This window comes from Cnephaeus nilssonii (genome assembly GCF_951640355.1).
Source record: "Cnephaeus nilssonii genome assembly, chromosome: 16".
Classification (NCBI taxonomy): domain Eukaryota; kingdom Metazoa; phylum Chordata; class Mammalia; order Chiroptera; family Vespertilionidae; genus Cnephaeus; species Cnephaeus nilssonii.
This window is the reverse complement of record NC_137087.1, coordinates 61,380,378-61,401,528: the sequence shown is the minus strand read 5'-3', so window position 1 is coordinate 61,401,528 and position 21,151 is coordinate 61,380,378. Positions and strand designations below refer to the sequence as shown.

General features: G+C 64.4%; 1 protein-coding gene across 8 annotated transcripts in view; it reads right to left on the bottom strand.

The window, feature by feature from the left end:
* Window positions 1-180: 180 nt before the first annotated feature.
* The window catches only part of CHST15 (carbohydrate sulfotransferase 15), a 37,622-nt gene continuing 16,651 nt past the window's right edge, over window positions 181-21,151 (bottom strand). For 5 of the 8 annotated variants that reach the window (XM_079793176.1, XM_079793180.1, XM_079793177.1 and 2 more), the window contains exons 2-8: window positions 16,339-17,319; window positions 14,277-14,616; window positions 11,862-11,999; window positions 8,343-8,499; window positions 4,513-4,669; window positions 2,724-2,871; window positions 181-2,317 (exon numbers count right to left, since the gene is read on the bottom strand). In XM_079793176.1, the coding sequence (XP_079649302.1) occupies window positions 2,127-2,317; window positions 2,724-2,871; window positions 4,513-4,669; window positions 8,343-8,499; window positions 11,862-11,999; window positions 14,277-14,616; window positions 16,339-16,866 (1,659 nt within the window). In that variant the 5' untranslated portion in view covers window positions 16,867-17,319 and the 3' untranslated portion in view covers window positions 181-2,126. Of the gene's footprint in view, window positions 2,410-2,723; window positions 2,872-3,186; window positions 3,316-4,512; window positions 4,670-8,342; window positions 8,500-11,861; window positions 12,000-14,276; window positions 14,617-16,338; window positions 17,320-17,809; window positions 18,273-21,151 lie in introns of those variants that run through there. The other 3 variants (XM_079793181.1, XM_079793182.1, XR_013814710.1) reach the window with 3 other exon arrangements.

Here is a 21,151-nt window from a genome sequence, read left to right as displayed (position 1 = left end):
CAGGGCCTCACCCCCGGTTCACCCTGCAGAGCCCCCGGTCACACCCGACCCCTCTCCCTGGGATCCTGCCTCCCTCCGCGGTCACCCCAGGGGGCAGGCAGGGGAGGCTGACCTCTGACCTCCCCGGCAGCACCGTCACACACGCAGACACCGAGAGCCCCGAGGCTCAGCACAGCTTCCGGTCCCCGTCGGGGCCCAAGTTTAATTCCGGTGGAAAGTACAGCATCCCGTGGTTCGCTCGGCAGCGCACGGACGCGGGGAGGGCGGTGCGGTACGGGGGGCGGGGGGGCGCCCCGTGTCGCTTTGGTTTGGGGGAGGGCTCCAGGCCACCACGCAGAGCGGCACCTGGGCCGTCACCAAGAACGGGCCTTGAAGCAGAGAGCAGAGGCTGCCCTCGGGGAGGCCCCGGCAGACACCGCGTCCGCGGGCATGGCGGGCACAGACGGACGGGCCTGGCGTGTAAAGGACCCGCACACGGAGCCAGCGGCACGGGGACCACCACCGGCGTGTGCTCCTGTGAGAAGCAGACCTGGGCTGCACGCGGTCACGTGCAGAGGAGGGCGGGAGGCGAGGCCGTGGCCGCGGCCGGGCTGGGGAGCAGAATCCTGGTGAACGTGGCGAGTCCGCGGGCGGAGACCTGAGTCCCAGGAGCGCTGTGTCCAGAGCGGGCAGCCGGGAGCCGCGTCAGCCACAGAACCGGAGGGAGCCCACTCCTAACATGCACCCGTGCACACACGCATGCACTCACGCACGCACACATGTGTGCTGCAAATAAACACACACACACTGCCGTCCCTGCCGCCCGCTGTGCTGGGGCCAGACCTCCGCCGGCTGTGACAAAGGCGGGCTGTCCCTGGAAGCGGGTGTCAGGACACGGCCCCTCCGTGGCAGGAACAGCCAGGCCGCGGGGCCCCGAGACCCGGCGCTCGCCTCCTCCGGGCTGCGCGCTCCCCCGGCAGGAAGACGGCGCGGCTGGAGGCTGAGCTGATCCTCACGCCGGAGCCACGGTGGGTGTGGAGGTGTGGAGGCCTGCCGGGTGGGTGTGGGGTGCTGGCGCTGTCCGACTCGGCATCCGGGACCTCAGGGCGCTCCGGTCTGGGCCACAGGGACCCTCCCGACAGCACTGGAGCCAGAAGCTTCGCTGGGACCCCCGGGGGGTGCCCCGTGGGCTCCGGGCCCCCCCTCGATCCTTCCCCATCGCCTCCAGGAAGCCACGAGGCCTTCAGCCCGCCCACGGCACAGCAGGCTGCGCGAGGCCCAGAAGGTTCTAGAAGGTTCTCCCGGGGATCTGGCGCTCCACGCTCGGCCCGTGGGGCTCTCACGCCCTGAGTTTCTGCATCAGGACGGGGTGTCTTGTCGCCTGTGAGCTGAGCCAGGGCCTCGGCCACACCTGGCGGAGCAGGTGAGCAGCAGAGCCCGTGGCGGCCAGAACTGAAAGTCCGCCCCCGCCCCACCCCCTCGGGCCCCAGCGGCCAGAACCGAAAGTGCAGCCCGGGCTGGCTCCTAATTCCCAGGGGTGTGCGGCCCCCCGACGCTGCTCAGCCACAGCCCGGTCTCCCCTCCATCCCGACCAGGTCCTGCTGCAGGTACACACGGAACACGCTCTGAGCAAACCCTGCCGAGGGGAGAGCGGCCGTGGGAGCTCTCCACCTGAGTGTGAGCCCCGAGGCCGCGGGAGGAGCCCCCCCACACCCCGCGGGTTTGTGTCTGAAGGGGGGGGGGGCTGACTTTGGAGTAAAAGGGACAAAACAAAGCGTCTCCAGCCCCAGGGGAGTCAGCGGCCCACAGAGCGCGTCAGAGCCAGTGAGACCTGTGGGTCCCGGCAGGCCCCGTGGGGTGACCTCCAGCGTGACCTGCACTCTGACCTCCAGCGTGACCTCCAGGCCGACCCTGGCCTCGAGGGGGGCTGCAGGCCACAAGGGGGGGCCTCTGGTGGCCTCCAGGGGAGGAGCCTCGTGAGGGGCCGATGGCCGGCTGTGACATCGCAGAGGACTCCGGAAGGTCCCACACACCAGTGCCCGGGGCAGGGGCCTCGGGTGGGGGCTCCTCACGCCAAGTCCCGGCTCCTGTGCGGGGAGACGTCTGTGATCACCGTGACGCTGCGCCTGCGCCCGGCGCGCCCGGCCTCACGTCTTCCTCCAGGCGAACGCCTCGTCGGCCAGGACCTGCGCCAGCCGGGCGTTGAAGGGCCCGTAGAAGTCCCGCAGGAGCCGCTGGGTGAGCGGCCACATGGGCCCCAGGCTGCGGTCCTCGGGGCGCCGGGCGTTGGAGGCGGGGCTCCTGGTCATCAGCGCCTCCTGCTTCTCGCTCAGCGGCCCTGGACGCGGGGGACGGAGGCGGAGGCTGAGGGGCGCCGGGCAGGGCAGGCCTCCCGCCGCTTCCTGCGGAGACAGGAGCCTTCCCCGCGCCCTGCGGCGGCGGGACCCCCGTCACTCACCCCGTGCACCTGTTGAGACGCCCACCCGCCCGCCACTCCACTCCACCGGGGAACAGGCCGCAGCGTCTCTCCCTCCAGGGGACCGCCCGTCCCTCCCCGGGACCCCCGCCCCACACCACGCACAGCTGGTGCCGAAGGGCCTCCCAGCTCAGCCCGGCCCTGCCCATCCCTCCCTGCCCATCCCTCCTGGCTCTTCCCACCCCTCCCTGCCCATCCCTGCCTGGCCCTGCCCACCCCTCCCTGCCCATCTCTGCCCACAAGCTCCAGCGACCTTCGACCTGCATACCGAGGCTGAGGAACTGGCAGACCCTCCGCATGGTGGACTTGACGTCGGACGCGTGGTCCTCCAGGCGCAGGACGAGGAGCTGCTCTCTGTCGAACACGGCGAGCCAGTCCAGCAGGTACACAGCGTACAGCCCCACCTGCAGCCGCACCTGGACGGGGAAGGCGGTGTTCCAGGGCAGCCGCCGGCACCGCCGGGGCGCGGTGTCAGGGGCCAGACCCCAGGAGGGCCTGGCGAGCCAGCGGCCTCAGACACTGGATTCTAAAGGCCGCGCATTCCTTTGCAGACATCTGTAGCATGTTCTCTTATTTCTCCTTTTTAGATATATTTTTATTTCAGATCAGCTGCCTCCTGCACGCCCCCTACTGGGGATCGAGCCCGCAGCCCAGGCCTGCGCCCTGACCAGGAATCAAACCCATGACCTCCCGGTTCCTAGGTTGACGCTCAACCACGAAGCCACACCCACCGGGCACACCACGCATTCCTGCAAGACTCCCACTTCGGGGGGCACTTAATCCTCGTGACGACCCTGTGGGCGGCTTCCCGGCACGGTTCAAGTCCTGGTCAGGGCGCATGCAGGGTGTGGGTTCCATCTCTGGTCGGGGTGCGTATGAGAGGCAACTGATCAATATTTCTCTCTCTCCCTCTCCTTTCCCCTCTCTCTAAAATCAACAAAAACATATTTAAAACAATAAAAAGCACCTGCCTCCTGCTGATTCAGACCTCTGCCCTCAGGGGCCCCATCCCCTGAGGTTCAAGGCCGTGGGCCCTGGCGCTGCACCCCGAGCCTGCCCGTGACTAGCCCCGCGGCTCTGGGTGCCAGGGACCCTCGGGAGCCCCCGTGCCTTCCCGTAAGGTGGGCTGGATCTCAGGGCACCTGGGAGGACGGAGCCAGAGGGTGCCCTGGAGGAACCAGGATGGTGCCAGTTCAGTAACGCACGAGCCCGAGTCCCTTCCCCTCCCGGGAACGGGGTTTCCGAACATTCGATCTGAGAGACGTCCAGCTGCACAAACATGGAGGCCGGGGACCGCGCCCGTGAACTTGTCACCCAGCCTCCGCATGTTTTCCTTCGCAGCTGCAGTGCCAGCGGGGAAGCTGGAGGGCGGGCACGCCCTGTCCTCGCTGTGGGAGGAAGTGGCCGCGGGCATCCTGCCTCCGGGAGGCATTAAAGACGGGCGAGCCCTGGCCAGGCAGCCCAGTGGTTAGAGTGGCATCCCCACACACCAAGGTTGCAGGTTCGCTCCCCGGTCAGGGCGCATACAAGAAGCAACTGATAAATGCATGAATAAGTGGAACAACAAATCGATGTCTCTCTCTCTCTCTCCCTCACTCTCGCTCTCTCAAATCAGTAAATAAAAACTAAAAGTAAAATAACGGCAGAGGACAGGCCCACCCGGCTTGCTTTGTCCAGTGGCAGACGCACCGCGCTTCTGTTAAGTCGCTTTATAAGGCAGCACTATAACCGCCTCGGAGTTACTCGCCACTGGCGCTCCCATGTGGACGTGCAATCAACCTGCTCACCAATTTCTGTTTGTTTTTCTCACGCGAATCGGCCTTCCGTCCGTCTAGTGACGGCCCAGCCAATGGATGAACTACCGCTCCTAAGCTACAGCAGCCTGGGAAAGTAGCATCTCTCTCCCGCTCCCTTCCGCTCTGAAATCCATTAAACACACACACACACACACACACACACACACACACACACACACCCTGCCTCCCGTGTTTATGCTGAAATTCCCCGGGGGGGTGGGCAGGGAGGGGAGAGCCGCGGGCCGGGCTCGGGGCGCGCACCGGCATGGCGTTGTTGAGGCTGTTGTTGTAGACGCAGGCGCGCAGCGAGGAGTCCAGCAGGCAGGCCTCGAACAGCTGCAGCGCCTCCGTCACCTTCTCGTGGAAATCCTCGGCTGACTTGTTGGAGCTCGCGAAGTACAGGTAGTCTGAGTACAGCCTGGGAACGAGGGGATAGCGGTTCAGTGCCAGAGCGGCGGTGCCGTCCGGGGACCAGGGAGACCAACGCCAATGGCCGGGGGGGGGGGGGTTATTCCTTAAAACGCTACCGTCCCTCGTGGTTCCTGCAGGCGAGCCATTTTCCTGCTTCCCTTTTTAAAAAATATGTTTTATTGATTTCAGAGAGGAAGGGAGGGAAGGAAACATCAGTGTGAGAGAGAATCATCCATCAGCTGCCTCCTGCACGCCTCACACTGGGGATGGAGCCCACAACCCGGGCCTGTGCCCTGACCGGGAATCGAACCCTGACCTCTGGGTTCCTAGGTCGATGCTCAAACCACTGAGACACGCAGGCGGGGCCCTACTTCCCTTCATGTGTCCCCTCCCCCCACCCCAGGCTCTCCTGGACTCAGTCAGGTCCACACGGGCCCCCCACCCTCATAGGCACACACACACCTGTAGGCCTGTATGTCTGTGCCCACACATGGTCTGTCTGTGCAGACCCCACCCACACATGGTCTGTCCGTGCAGACCCCACCCACACATGCACACACCAAGCTCAGGGTCATCTGTCCGACAACCTCGGAAACCCACAGAGAATCCAAACCCAGGTGCCCAGGCGGGCGGCGCGTCCTCGTCAGCACCCCCTCCCTCCGAGGAGGGAAAGGGGGAGCGCGGGCTCCTGCTTTCAGGGAGCATGTCAGGGTCCCCCCAGAGCAGGTGGACGCCGCAGAGGAATGGCTGCAGTCAGCAATGCCAGGGCTCCCCACAACCACCTCCGGGGACACAGAGTCAGGGAACCACCTTGCAGGGGGAGAGCCACTTGCTGGGTTAAAACTGCTCAGAAATGTTGAGGACAGCGAACGTATCAAGGATAAGCACCCAGCCCAGCCAGTGCCGAGTGTCAACCTGGGAACCAGGAGGTCACGGTTCGACTCCCCGCAGGGCACAGGCCCGGGTTGTGGGCTCCATCCCCAGTGTGGGGCGTGCAGGAGGCAGCCGGTCCGTGATTCTCTCTCATCATTGAGGTTTCTCTCTCCCCGCCTCTCCTTTCCTCTCTGAAATCAATTAAAAAAAAAAAAAAAAACACCGTTAAAAAGATCCAATGTAAAGAGACACCCCTAAACGTCAACGTTTTAGTCTTTAAAATCAACTCTACAGGATGAAGCAGGGAAAACGCAGGAGACGTTTAGTCGACATAAACTCCTAACAAATCATCACGGAGCCGCAGGCACACGGATGCAGCCTCGGGATGCATTAACAGAGGTCAGGCATTGAGAATGTGGGAGGGTGTCGCTCGGCTCCCCCCCCCGGCGGGCCAGGACCCCTGGGGACACTTGTCTGAGCGGCTGCAGCCAGGGAAGGGAGCCGGCAGGAAGGCGCCTGCTTCCGAGGCGGAAAAGCTGTCCTGAGCTGAGAGATCCGCCCGGGTTCCTGAGGGGCTGGCCGGTCCCGGAAGGTTCAGGAAGGAAGACAGGCTTGGTTCAAGGGCAGATGTCCCAGCTGGGCTGTCCTGTGTGACGTGAGCGGCCGGGCAGCAGGAGCCCAAGGCTGCAGGGGACGAGGCCCCGGGCAGAGCGAGGGCCAGGGGCCCGGACACCCAGGCAGCCCCGAGTGTGGGGGTGACAAGCCCCCTCCGCAGAGCCACCTCACTTTCTCCCAGACAGACGGGTGTTCCGTTTGGCCTGTTTCCAGCAGCGACTCCCACACAAGCCCAACACGCTCCGGCCTTCTGTGCTGCCGCTGTTGAGAGGCGCTGGGCTGAGCGGGGAGGCGGCGGCTGCGCCGGGTCCACGCTCCCCAGCTCCGGTCCCGATCCCGGTCCGGGACCCCCACGCCTGGGAGGCAGTGGGGTTGCATGTGTGTGTTGGCGGGGAAGGGGGGGGCCTCCCTGACCTGCTGCTTCTGGAAGGACTGCGTCTCTCCCCCGCCTCCCCCGGGGACAAAGCAGCAGCCACCGTGAGCTGGAAGGCCCTCCAGGTAGGAGCTGGACAGGCACCCACGGCCACGCTGCATTCACCCCGACAGGCACCACGGCCACGCTGCATCCACCCCGACAGGCACCACGGCCACGCTGCATCCACCCCGACAGGCACCCACGGCCACGCTGCATCCACCCCGACAGGCACCACGGCCACGCTGCACCCACCCCGACAGGCACCACGGCCACGCTGCACCCACCCCGACAGGCACCACGGCCACGCTGCATCCACCCCGACAGGCACCACGGCCACGCTGCATCCACCCCGACAGGCACCACGGCCACGCTGCATCCACCCCGACAGGCACCACGGCCACGCTGCATCCACCCCGACAGGCACCACGGCCACGCTGCATCCACCCCGACAGGCACCCACGGCCACGCTGCATCACCCCGACAGGCACCCACGGCCACGCTGCATTCACCCCGACAGGCACCACGGCCACGCTGCATTCACCCCGACAGGCACCACGGCCACGCTGCATTCACCCCGACAGGCACCACGGCCACGCTGCATTCACCCCGACAGGCACCACGGCCACGCTGCCTTCACCCTGACAGGCACCCACGGCCACGCTGCATCCACCCCGACAGGCACCCACGGCCGCGCCTCCCAGCTCCCGCGTCTCCCGAGCCTGGCCCCCTGGCCCCGCCTTCCTTCCCGTGTGCTCCGTGTCCTCTCCTCCTCTCCAGGGCGCCGGTCACGGATCGGGGCCCCGCGAATCCAGTGTGACCTCCTTACGCAGACCTCCACCAAGACCCCAGTCCCAGCAAGGTCACGTCCCACGTCCGGGCTCGGGCCTGGACGCTCAGCTCCACCAGTGACGCGGTAACCAGGCAAGGCAAGGAAGACGGTGGCCTGGCCGCGTCCTCAGCGCCTGGCGGGCGGCCCGTCCGGGTTGGACGTGGCCTTGGAGCTCCGTGGGAAGAAGCGGGTGCAGCGTGAGGACCCCCCAGCCCCCGAGCTGCTGGGCTGCACTGGCCCGGCTGCACCCCCTCCCCGTCGGCGCCGAGAGTGCCTGCGTGGCCTCGTCCGCGCCCGCCCTTCACGCCACAGCCACTCCGTCCAGCCTCCTCCTTCCCGCTGGTCTCACGGAAGAGCCGGAGCCGCACACCCAGAGCCGACCGGACAGGCCTCGGTCAGGTCCGGAGACGGGGACCCCAGGCGTTAGCCCCCCAGATTCCAGGGGCATTTCTCACTTCCTGGCGGTGCCCGCAGAGCAGCCGGGTCCAGGCCAAGCCGCCGCAGGCCCGCCCGAGTGGCCAAGAAGCCATCGCAAGCGCTGAGACGCAGAGGACCGCCCCGGACAGCGTTTACGTAAGAAATACCACGGGCTTCGCAGCCCAGCTGGTTTATTTTCTTTCAAGAGGCACAATCCACTTTGTGTCGAGGAGAAAGACTGTTCTTTCAATCCGCCTCGTCCTCTCCCCACCCCCGCCCGGGACAGGAAGTCTAAACCGCTCACCCCTCGCCCCGCTGGGGTGACTCACTGGTGGAGCGTCGACCTAGGAGCCAGGAGGTCAGGGTTCGATTCCTGGTCAGGGCACAGGCCCGGGTGGCGGGCTCGATCCCCAGTGAGGGGCGGGCAGGAGGCGCCGATCAGTGGCTCTCTCTCACCATGGACGTGTCTCCCTCTCCCGTCCTCTCTGAGAGCAATGCCGTTAAAAACGACAACAACAACAGAGCACCCACCTCTCCACGGGGTCCCTGAGCATGACGATGAGCCGGGCGTCCGGCTGGACGGCGCGGATGAAGTCCTGCGTCAGGAAGGGCGGCTCGCCATCCGTGCTGTTGTCGTAGAAGAAGGTCCAGGCGTTGTTATCCCACATGGTGGACGCGCTGGCCTCCCCTGGAGCGGAGACGCGGCCGGTGAGCAGCGCTGAGTGACGGGGCCCCCCCGAGCGGCCTGAGCCAGGGGTGCCCGAGCGGCCTGAGCCAGGGCACCCCTGGCCGATGCCTTCCCCTCACCCGCTTGTGGGGGCGCGAGCGGGTCCCCACGCTGGCAGGCCGGTCTCCAGGGAGTGGAGGCTGAGACCCACCCCCTGCCACAGTGACACACACACACACACACCCCTAGGATCTCAGGGTGGCTCAGGGGGTGAGCATCGACCTATGACCCAGGAGGTCAGGGTTCAATTCCTGGTCGGGGCACAGGCCGGGGTTGCGGGCTCCATCCCCAGTGTGGGGCGTGCAGGAGGCGGCCGATCCGTGCTTCTCTCTCATCATCGATGTTTCTCTCTCCCTCCCCCTTCCTCTCTGACACAATACATACATGTATTTTTAAAAGGACCTCAATCTGGACATGACGGTGACCCGGGCGGCACTGCGCGTGCGTCCGCCGATCGGCCCTCCAGGACGTGCCAGGACCTCCGCCGGCACCGGCCCCCCAACTCCAGGCCGTGTAGCTGCTCGCCGTGCACGCTCTGCGGCCTGGAGGGGCCCGCGGAGCACGGGGAGGCGGTTCCCATCAGGGACGGAGGACGCGGGCGCTGGTCCTCGTTCGGAATCGTGTGCAGTCGGCATCGACTCCGCTGGGAAACCCCACGGTCAGTTCTCGGCTCTCGGAGGGCTCCCGGGACCCCCATCTCGGGCTGGGGTCCAGCTCCCGGGACCCCCGTCTCAGGCTCCGGTCCGGCTCCCGGGACCCCCGTCTCGGGCTGGGGTCCAGCTCCCGGGACCCCCGTCTCAGGCTCCGGTCCGGCTCCCGGGACCCCCGTCTCGGGCTGGGGTCCAGCTCCCGGGACCCCCGTCTCAGGCTCCGGTCCGGCTCCCGGGACCCCCGTCTCGGGCTGGGGTCCGGCACGCCCACCCCAGCCCCCCCACACAGCCGCCTCCCCTCAGTCCTTCCCGGGGAGCTTTTCTCTGTGTGTGTGTTTTTAAGAGAAAAGCCATAGAACACAGAAAGAAAAGTCAATCAGAGTCCTTTGAAAGTTCCCCTCACAGTGAACAAGGGACCATTAGGACAAGGCAAGTTTCTTAGACTAAAATGCAGATTCTGTCAGATGTCACAAATGAGCTGGCTCTACAAGCAAGAAGCATTGTCTACCCACCCATCCATCCCCACCCCTCCATCCCCACCCACCCATCCATCCCCACCCCTCCATCCCCACCCATCCATCCCCACCCACCCCTCCATCCCCACCCATCCATCCCCACCCATCCCCACCCCTCCATCCCCACCCACCCCTCCATCCCCACCCATCCATCCCCACCCATCCCCACCCCTCCATCCCCACCCACCCATCCATCCCCACCCCTCCATCCCCACCCCTCCATCCCCACCCACCCATCCATCCCCACCCCTCCATCCCCACCCACCCCTCCATCCCCACCCACCCATCCATCCCCACCCACCCCTCCATCCCCACCCACCCACCCATCCCCACCCACCCCTCCATCCCCACCCACCCATCCATCCAGAAAGCGTTCAGCTGGTGTAATAGATGTCGGCTCTGCACTTGGCGTTGGGGACAGATCAGGGAAACAGGACAGGTAACCCCTCCTCTCTCAGACCGGATCTGGGGCAAGACCGACAGGTCAGCACTCAGAGCCCCGTGTGCGCTCGGACAGGGCAGAGGCAGCACCTTTCAACGTGTCTAGAGCCCCAGCTCCAATGCGCATGGCCACTCGGGTCCTTCGTGGCTCAGCCACCAGCCCAGGCCACAGAGGAAAGGCCCCTGGCCGGGGGCTGAGATAAGGAAAGACTCTACGGCTCTAGCCAGGCTCTAACTGGGCAGAGCTGCGTCACAGTTCAGGGCTGGGAGGAGCCCAGACGGATCTGGTCCAACAAGCCCATTTTACAGATGTGAAGACTGAGGCCAGGACCATGAAGACCAACTCGGCACAGGGTACACGAGCAGGGCTGGACGCCAGCTCCCCCCGCCTCTCCGCTGCCATAAAACTCAGCACGCTCTGCTCCGGGTCAGTACGGAGCAGCCTACCTGTCCTTTATTCTCCCTTTTCGAACGGAGACGTAAATACACCAGGAAACCAAGTGAAGACTTCCCTTTCCATTCATTGGCTCGGGCTCCCTTCCCCGGCCCTGGCAGGCACATTTTTAGCTTTTGCATAAGAACATGAGATCTTCCCAGAGGCACAGGGGGTGGGAGTCCCAGTCAAATAGTAATGAGACTTGTGGTTGGGGTGTCTGGACCCCGGGGCTGTAAGACAGCGAGCAGCCCGTTCAGGCTGGGAGCGAGGGGGGGGCTCTCCTGTGGCTCCCAGGCCTGGGGTTAGAGCTAAAATTAAAAAGCCAGGACTGAGGCAGGTTGGACCAGAGAATCCTAAGCAAAGACCGTCTTCCAAAGGGTCACTTACAGTCCCTCCCGGTCACTGCTAACAGAGGCACTGAATTTGGAGATCCGAAATAGGACAGGCTTGGGAAATTTTTTAAAAATTGATTGCCTGCCAATTTAAGCAAAATGTGTGACTCGGTGTCTCTCTTTCAGGGGAGACGGGCGGACAGACGTCCTGAGCTGCCCCCCATGCAGCGAGCAAGCAGATATTCCCCCCGACAACGCCTCGTCCCGCACGAAGGCCACGGCCACGCCTCGCACCTCCTGGCTCTGGCCTCTCAGGCACCGGGTCCGCAACCCGGGCGTGTGCCCTGACCGGGAATCGAACCGGCAACCTCTTGGTTCATAGGTCGGTGCTCAGCCCCTGAGCCACACTGGCCAGGCCCTTCAAGAACCGTCCCCGCGTCTGCTGGGAGGGCCAGCGTCCGGGCTGGGCGAGGTGAGCGCCGGGGAGACGGCAGGGCCCGCGGGACGGGCACCCTCATCTCAGGGTGAGAAGGGCCGGCTCTTTAAGCAGCAATTCGCCGGCCAGGGCGCCGGGCCGGTCTGTTCCAGAGGCTGCCCTGCCTCCCCGGGTCCTGGCCGGGGTTACAACAGGCGCGCTAATCGCTTAATTGCACTTTGATCCCCGTCCAGCGCAGGCGGGTTTATCCTTTGGAGAAGCCAGGCATGTGGTCTCCATTAAAACAGGAACAAAGAAACGCCAACTTAGAAATAGCCACTCCAGCTGCACTCGCGTCTCCGTGGAACGAGGACGCCCCCAGCACGCCTGCGTCAGAGACACCGGGCAGGCGAGGAGAGCGGGTCCCCGGGGTGAGAGGACGGTGTGCGGGGACACACGCTCCTCGGGGGTCACGCCCCGTCCGCAGGCGCCGGGAGGCCCCGGGCAGGAGCGGCCGAGGGCTGAGCCGCGCACCTGTGACGATCCTGCTCCTCCGGCCCGGCTCGCCCGCCTGCAGGCCCTGGTGGATCTGGTGCGCCGCCAGGTCGAAGAGGTCCAGGTAGTCCTCCACGGGGTAGCGGTCCCGCAGCCCGTCCCTCAGGCGCACGATGCCTGCAGGAACCAGAGGCAGCGGTTACTGAGGGCAGCGCGGCCGGCGGGCTGCTGGCTCCGGGGATGACAGGGAAGGACGGATGTCTGGGGCCGGCATCCGCAGCCAGAATCGGCCCAGGAGGCTGCGGGCAGGGGCGGCAGGCAGACAGGGTGGGCACTCGAGTTTGATGTCAGAGAGGACGGGAGAGGGAGAGAGAGAGAAACATCAAGGATGAGAGACAATCATGGATCAGCTGCCTCCTGCACGCCCCCCACGGGGGATCGAGCCCACAACCCGGGCCTGTGCCCTGACCGGGAATCGAACCGGCAACCTCTTGGTTCACAGGTCAGTGCTCAACCCCTGAGCCACACTGGCCAGGCCCTTCAAGAACCGTCCCCGTGTCTGCTGGGAGGGCCAGCGTCTGGGCTGGGCGAGGTGAGCGCCAGGGGAGACGGCAGGGCCTGCGGGACAGGCACCCTCATCTCAGGCTCAGCCCTGGGCTGTGAGTCAGCAGCCTGTCCGTCTGTCCAAACAAGAAGGGAAAGGATGGTGCCCGGACAGACACGTGGATTGAGCTCGGCAGTGACCCTGGCGTCGGCCACGTGCAGCCACGCGGGCCCAGCCTGAGACGGGGTGCAGGCACGGTGACCACACAGCAGCCCCGCCCGCAGCCGCTGAGGTCCAGGGGCGTGGACCCTCCCGTGGACAGACAAGAGGCTGATGGTGGCCCCGGATCCAGAGGCCCGGCTCTTTGCATGAGGGAAAGGGGGAGCTGTGGGCAGAGCACCCCCAAAGGAGCACCAACGGGACACCCGGGCTCCCGCCGCTGCCACGCCCCAGACACATCTGTACTCTGTCCACTCCGGGAGGGACATCCAAGCGTTCGGTCAAACGTTCGTCAGGAAACACACTAATCGCTGGCCCAACGTGGTCCCACTCAGGAAAACAGGGTTCCCTCCTGAGAGCCTGGCCCCCAGAAAACGCCCCGGCCCCGGCCTGGGCCTCGGCCCACCCAGACTCCGCATTCGTCATCCCGGCTCCGGTGACCACATGCCTCCTGGCAGAGGGAGAAGGTCAAGGAGAGGAAAGAGTGACCGGGCGCAGGGTGGCCCGGGCGGGGCAGGAGCCACAGCAGGAGGGACGGCGAGGCCACGCCCACCCGTGGGGAAGGGGCGCTGTGATCCCCATCCGGACAGGCACCGAGAATCGTCTCCATGTGGCTTCCTTCCAGCCGAGCCAGGTGCCACGGGGGAGGACACGGGGCTCAGAGCAGCTGAGTGGGCACCTGGGCCCAGGCTGAGCCCCAGGAGGAACCCGCCCCTGGGCAGCCTTTTCCGTCTCCCCCAGCCCGGGGGCTGCAGGGCCAGGTCAGAGCTGAGAGGGGAGAGGTCAGAGGGGGAGGGGACAGGTCAGAGGGGGAGGAAACAGGTCAGAGGGGGACGGGAGAGGTCAGAGCGGGAGGGGAGAGGTCAGAGCAGGAGGGGAGAGGTCAGAACGGGAGGGACAGGTCAGAGCGGGAGGGGAGAGGTCAGAGCGGGAGGGGACAGGTCAGAGCGGGAGGGAGAGGTCAGAGCGGGAGGGGACAGGTCAGAGCGGGAGGGGAGAGGTCAGAGGGGGAGGGGAGAGGTCAGAGGGGGAGGGGACAGGTCAGAGGGGGAGGGGAGAGGTCAGAGGGGGAGGGGACAGGTCAGAGGGGGAGGGGACAGCCCCTGACACATGTCCACCCGCTCCTGCCCTCAGGCTCCACGTGCCCAGGCGGGCTGCCCGTTCTGTGCTGTCCCGGGCCCTGCACCCCACGGCACTCGGTAGCTCCCGGGTGGCTGGGGACCGGTTCCTGCCCGTGGACATGTGCCCGGGACCTCGGACAAGGGGAGGATCTGACTCTGCGTCTGCGCCCGGGAGCCCAGCCCAGAGCCTGGCCCAGAGCAGGCGCCTCCCTCCCACCGGCCCCCGGGACCTCAGTGAGAGGAAGGCGTGGTGGGCCCGGCCGCGTGGCTCAGTGATTGAGCATCGACCTATGAACCAGGAGGTCACGACCTATGAACCAGGAGGTCAGGGTTCGATTCCTAGTCAGGGCACAGGCCCGGCTTGCGGGCTCCATCCCCGGTGTGGGGCGTGTAGGAGGCAGCTGATCGATGATGCTTTCATCATTCTTGTTTCTCTCTCTCTCTCCCTTCCTCTCTGAAATCAATAAAAATAAATTCAAGAAAAGAAAAGGCAGCGTGGTGAGTGATGGAGGCAGGAGCCCGGGCCACCCCTGGGCCCCTCCCCGGCCGGGGGACCGGGCGCTCACGCACCGAACCGCTTGCGCGTCCACCAGTGCGGCTCCTTGATGGCGGAGAACTTGACCTCGGGGTGCAGCCGCAGGCGGTCGTACAGGTCGGTGGTGCCGCACTTGGGCTGCCCGATGATGTAGAAGCGCGGCAGGCAGCGCAGGCGGTAGTGGCGCCCCGCCGCGTGGGCCAGGTGCCCCCAGAAGGCCTTGCGCAGCGCGTCGAAGGTGGCGCGGAAGCGCTTGGAGTAGAGCGCGTAGGAGTTGGTCAGGTAGGGGTCCGAGGTGTTGCGCCCCGCGAACTCCTCGTACCAGCACGGGCTCCTGCTGCTCGGGAGAAATTTCCTGGGGATGACGGCGAACATCTGCAGCGAGAGAGGGAGGGGACACGCGGGGGGGCGATCTCTGACCACGCGTGGTCCTGCCCGGACGCGCACGCGCGTTCAGCGGGAGGCACTCTCTGTCGGGGGCTAACTCCCCGCATCGAGCACAACCGGTGAGAGCACAGGCCCTGCTCCTTCTTGGCCCAAAAAGAAAAAGAAAAAACCTCTGAAGAGAATGAAGATGGAAGTTTGATCAGGAGTCACCCTCCCATGATTTATCTCGCACACACACGCACACGCACACACGCACACACGCACACACATACACGCACATGCATACACACGCACATGCACACATACACACATGCACACATACACGCACACACATGCACACGCACACACACACACGCACACACACGACCGTCTAAGTAAACCGTGGGGACCTTGTCACACTGGTTGTCTATTAAATGGAGACAAAAATACTAGTTAGGACAGAATGGAAACAGGATGAGGGAGACCTAAAAAGCAGCTAAAACCCGGCCGACGTGGTTGAGCGTCGACCTATGAACCAGGAGGTCACGGTTTGATTCCCGGTCAGGGCCTAGGTTGTCGGCTCGATCCCCAGTGTGGGGCCTGCAGGAGGCAGCCGATCCGTGATTCTCTCTCATCGTTGATGTTTCTCTCTCTCTCTCCCTTTCCCCTCCTCTCTGACATCAACAAAAAGTATTTGTTTATAAAAACATATCCTATCCTATATAATAAAAGGCTAATTTGCAAACTGACCGAACGGCAGAATGACCGGTCGCTATGACCACCAGGGGGCAGACACTCAACGCAGGAGCTGCCCCTGGTGGTCAGTGTGCTCCCACTGGGGGAGCGCCGCTCAGCCAGAAGCCGGGCTCGCGGCTGGTGAGCGCAGCGGCAGTGGCGGGAGCCTCTCCCGCCTCCACAGCAGCGCTAAGGATGTCTGTGTCCAACTAAGCTGTCGGTTGGACAGCAGCCGAGGGCTCCCGGACTGCGAGAGGGCGTAGGCTGGGCTGAGGGACCCTCCCCAAGTGCACGAATTTCGTGTACTGGGCCCCTAGTCCTATACAATAAAAACCTAATATGCTAAGTGTCCGGTTGTCCGGTCGGCCATTCAACCAATCAAAGCATAATATGCTAATGATATGCTAAGCCGCTCAACCACTCGCTATGACGTATACTGACCACCAGGAGGCTGACAGTCGGACAGTCGACCAGTCGCTATAACATGCACTGACCACCAGGGGGCAGATACTCCAACCAGTAAGTTAGCTTGCTGCTGGGGTCCGGCTGATTGGGACTGAGCGAGATGGGCCGGACATGCCCTGGAGCCCTCCCGCGGTCCCTCCCTGGCTGGCCAACCTCATGCGTCCCTCACCAGCCCCAATCATGCACTGGTGGGGTCCATGGGCCTGGCATGCGCCCTCTCGCAATCCGGGCTGAGGGACCCCCCTGCCTCGAGTGCATGAATTTCGTGCACCGGGCCTCGAGCATATAAATAAAATAAAAGGCAGCTGAAATCACCCGACCCCCTGTCAACCCTCCTTCAGCGTGTCTAGCTGCTCCGGTTAGTATCGAAAGGCCCCTCTCAGGGAGCAGTGACAGACACCTCTCCTGCGCACCCTGGGCCACCGGCGTCCGGTGATCCCGCCCCCGGAGAAATTTTCCCTAAAGATGCCGACAGAGCAGCATCCAGTTTCTAAAACCCGCCCATCGACAGTCTAGCGGGAGGCGACTCACGTGCGGCTCCTGCCTCCTGAGGGCGTCTGTGCCCGGGAGCTGCCTGGCCGTGAACGCGATCCTGGCCACGATGCTGTCGATGACCAGCCTCAGGCCCGGGGCGTCCTTCGCCGCCGAGAGGTTGCCGGCAGGCGGCGGGGGAGGCTGCTCCTTGGCGTGGCCCGGGCTCTCGCCGCCGGGCGGGCTGGGGCTGCCGGGGACGGCTCCGTAGCGGAAGGGCGAGGCGAGCAGGAGCTCCTGGCGGGTCCCCGAGAGGACGTACGAGGCCATCACCAAGGTCATGATCACCAGCCCGAAGGCCAGGCTGCAGCGCCGCCCCCTCCCGAGGCGCCAGCACCCGCCCCAGCCCTCGCTCCCGTCGGGCCGCCCCTCCAGCACGGCCAGCAAGTTCATCTGCTTCCCGTCCACGCGGGACGTGGCGCCGGGGCCCTCCGGGGGACCGTGGGGGGGGCCTGCCCGGCCGCCAAGCCGCGGCTGGTGCGTGTCGTCGGGCAACAACTGGACGCCGCAGTCAATGCAGTGCCTCATGGTCGCACCCGCGGCCGGCTGGCCCCAGCCATGGGCGAGGAGCCAGGGGCACGCGGTGGGTGGGCAGCGGGAAGGGCGTCGGGCGGGCACGGGAGGCGGGCGGAAGGCACCGGTTGTGAAGAGCAGCAGGCGCCGCAGCCCCGGGGCTCGGGGAACGGCGCGCTCCGGTTCCGCGGAGAGCCGGGAGGACGGGACCGCCCAGGGTCATGCTCTGCTGGAGCCGCGGCCTCACGCGCGGGGGCAGTCCCGCCGGCCCCCCGGGCTCCCCCGGGCACGGGAGGAAGTGGGGGAGGCCTCGCTGGAGCACGTGGGAACGCCCAGGAGGTCAGCCGGGATCATGGTCTTCTCGGGGGGCCGGGCCGGCACGCCATCCATGGGGCCCCCTTCTACACCCCGTGCTCCGGTGGAATGTCCCCTCTCCGGGCCAGGCCAGTCCTTAAAGCGTCAGATCACCTACACGGCAGAGAAAAGAGGTTTTCCTGTTTGTTCTTTTTAAAAATATTTTTTATTGATTTCAGAGAGGAAGGGAGAGGGAGAGAGAGATAGAAACATCACTGATGAGAGAGAATCACGGATCGGCTGCCTCCTGCACACCCCACACCGGGGATCGCACCCGTAACCCGGGCATGAGCCCTGACCGGGAATGAACCCTGACCTCCTGGTTCCTAGGTCGATGCTCAACCACGGAGCCATGCCGGCCAGGCAAGAAAAGAGGTTTTATTCCATCGAGGATGACAGCAATAATCCAGGGGCCTCTTGCAAGGAGGCACGTCTGGGTCTCAGCCCCAGCCCCCGGGTCACACACAAGTCACAGAACAGCATACAGGATACAGGGAGGTTTGGGGGCCTTGGGGCCTGGCTTTGGGGTTCAGTCTCGGCCAGCAAACGTGGCCCCAACACCAGCAGCACCCGCCCCACGTCAGACACCTCGTGTTTTGCCCACCTCTCAAGCCCCCTGCGCCTCCCGACCCAGCTGAGTTCCTGGAGCCCTCAGTCCCGGGATGTGGAATCTTCCCCGGGTTCAGGCTCAGCCGGTGCCCGTGAACTTGAGAGACGGACGGAAACATCAGCGCTTTACGTCGACCGAACACCCAGGAAGGAGCACGGCTCGGCTGGGAGCCGGCGGAGAGCCAAGGCTTTCCTCTCCCGAGGCCCCGCGGCCTCCTCCCCGGACCCCAGCTGTACTGGCCGGGCGGGAAGCAGGCGTGAGGAGCATCCGGGAAGATGGAGAGGACGCTGCGCCTCAGAGTGAACCACATAAAACCGCTCGCTCGCGGTCCCTCGGCAACGAGACCCAGCGCGCAGCGGCCCCGTGACACACCCTCTTCAACCCTGAAATCGCCGCTCCCGGGCCTCATCCTGGGAAAAGCACGCGTCTATCACGTCTATTTATAGAATCCTGTGGTTATAAAATGTGCTGTTGCCCGGATGATACATCTTTGTAGATGCAGTAAATAAAATAAAATAAAGTAAAAAGGCGGCCTGGCCCGTGTGGCTCAGTGGTTGAGCGCCGACCCATGAACCGAAAGGTGACCAGTTCAATGCCAGGGTTGTGGGCTCGATCCCCAGTAGGGGGCGTGCAGGAGGCAGCCGATGGATGTTCCTCCCTCATCCTTGTTTCTATCTCTCTATCCCCTTCCCTTGCCCTCGCTCTAAAATCAATAAAATAAAATATTTTTAAAAAAAAAACAAAAAACGCCAAACCTTCTCAGTTTCCGGGGCAGTAGGCCGCCTCGCACGAGCTGTGTGACGGCGAGGAAGCCAGCAACCTCTCTGCGCTCCGGTTCCCTCGCCGGTAAAATCGGGATCGGAGAACCTCCCTGCCCGTTTGTAAAAGCACTCACTTCGTGCACGAAAGCGTCTGCGTCACGTCTACACACCTCTCACATCCCCCGAAAGGGAGGTACCATTCGTGATGCCAGCATCACCAACGGCTACGACGACAGGGCACTCGTCCATGGTCAGTGAAGGCCGAGAGCATTGAGGTGGAGTCAGAAATGGGAGATCCTACCGCACTGATTTCCCTTCGTGCCCTGGCCCGGGCGTGATGGGCGCACCCCCGACTGTCCACACACCCTCTCACCAGCCTGCTGTCTCCAGAGAAGGTGGAATCCGTCCTGCGTTAGAGCCTCCTCCTGCGGGCTGGCGGGCTCAGCCGTCGGAAGTCGCTGGCAGAGGCTGCCCGCCCGGGCCCACGGCAAGGCCTGTGCTTAAACAAAGCGCGTGGACCAAGCAATAGTCACGCAGCGTCTCCTAAACGGGCGTCCCCCAGCAGCCCCTGCTGCCGACGGGTTCTGTGCTTAAACTACTGGAAAAAAGGTGGAACGGACAGAGTACAGACTTTTCAAAATACATTTCTGTTGATGTCAGAGAGGAAGGGAGAGGGAGAGAGATAGAAACATCAACGATGAGAGAGAATCATTGATCGGCTGCCTCCTGCACGCCCTCTACTGGGGATCGCGCCTGCAACCTGGGCCTGTGCCCTTGACCGGAATCGAATCCGGGACCCTGCGGTCCGCAGGCCGACGCTCTAGCCACTGAGCCACACCAGCCGGGGAAGACAGACAGACTTCTTCACAGCAGGACTTTTCAGGGCCTTCAATCTGCTCGTGAGCCCTGTGAGCCCACAGGAGAGGAACAGATACACAGAATTTCCAAAACAGTCCCGGCCATGAACTTCTCCCCAAGGTTCAAGGAGCCGGCTTGAGAAACACTGGCCCGGGAGGGCTGAGTCAGGGGTCAGGCCGTTCTGAGAAGAGCGGAGGGGGCGGAGAGGGGGCCGTGGGAGCAAGCTGTCCCAGAACGGGGGCATTCCAGGCCCCGCTGCCCGCACCCCGAGGAGTCAGAGGCCCGCCCGCGCCTCCAGGCTCCAATCTCCGCCCCCAACTTGTCCAGCACCCTGACCCCTCTCTCGGGACAAACAATCCTTCCAAACCAAAGACACAAAAGGGCAGGCCCGGGCCCGGCAAGCCCGCCCCCGAGCCGAGAAAACACGGCTTTACGCGCCGGAGATAAGGCTCCCTCCCGCCAGGATCCCGGTGGGGAGCGGGTTCCCACCCCGACTCGGGCGGGGAGGGCCTCATTAATTTCTTTTTAAAGAAAACATGGTCTCTGATGCTCCGGGACAGGAATGTGCAATTCGTGACCCAGCAGGACGGGCAAAACACTCCCAGCCCAGAACGCAGGATTCCCAATCCAAGCCAAGCAAATAAACAAGCCCAGGAGACGGAGGCCTGGCGGTGGCAACAGCGCAGGTGGGGGGTGGGCACCATGAGGTGGGCACCCAGGTCGGGGGCCTGGAGCCCCTACAAGATTGGGGGCGGGGGGGTGATGTCATAAAAAATTAATATTTGGGCCTGGCTGGTGTGGCTCAGGGGTTGAGCCTCGACCTGTGAACCAGGAGGTCACGGTTCGATTCCCGGTCAGGGCACATGCCCGGATTGTGGGCTCGATCCCCAGTGGGGGGCGTGCAGGAGGCAGCCGATCCATGACGCTCTCTCATCACTGATGTTTCTATATCTCCTTCTCCCTTCCTCTCTGAAATCAATAAAAACATATTTTTTAATTAAAAAAATAATAATAAGCCAGCCACGCGGGGACCCGACAAGCAAAGGCCCCGTGAGAGAGAATCTGGAGATCATGAGGGCCGACCGGGGGCGGTGGGGCAGGCGGGCGGAGGCCCGGCGGCGGGAGGAGGCAGGGCCGGGCTCCGTAGGGCTGGGGTGGGCAGTCAGGGCCGGGATCCGTCTAAGGGCCCAAAGGGATGCCCACTACGAATTCTTCCAAAAGGGTCCTACAACACGCACAGCTCTGACCCCACGCGCCTCCGTGAAGAAACATCGGGTTAACGGCCCGCACTGCGGGGAGATGGATGGCACTCCATCCCTGGCCTGGCCTTTCCCACACGCCACAGGGGACCCCCAAACAGTCCTCAGACACCCGACACTCGGCTGTCCTGCTTTAAAACGGAGCCACGCATGCCCCCGCCCTCCCCGTGTTCGGTGCCAGCGGACTCGGGCAGACAGGCCCGCCCGGCGCGCCTGCTCGGTGTGCGCCCTCCGCCCCGGTGTAAGTTTCCGTGAGATTTCAGGCGATTGCTCCCAGCCTGGCTCAATGCCGCCTGTGGCCGCAGACTGCCACCGTGGGAACCCGCCACCCCCGGGGAGATCGGATCGCTGCTCCCAAAATAGCACACGTTCAATCCCCTGGCCGGGAGGCCCCCCATTAACCTCTGCACCCCAGCGTCATTAGCGACCATTTATAACAAAATCGCAAGCGAGAGCCC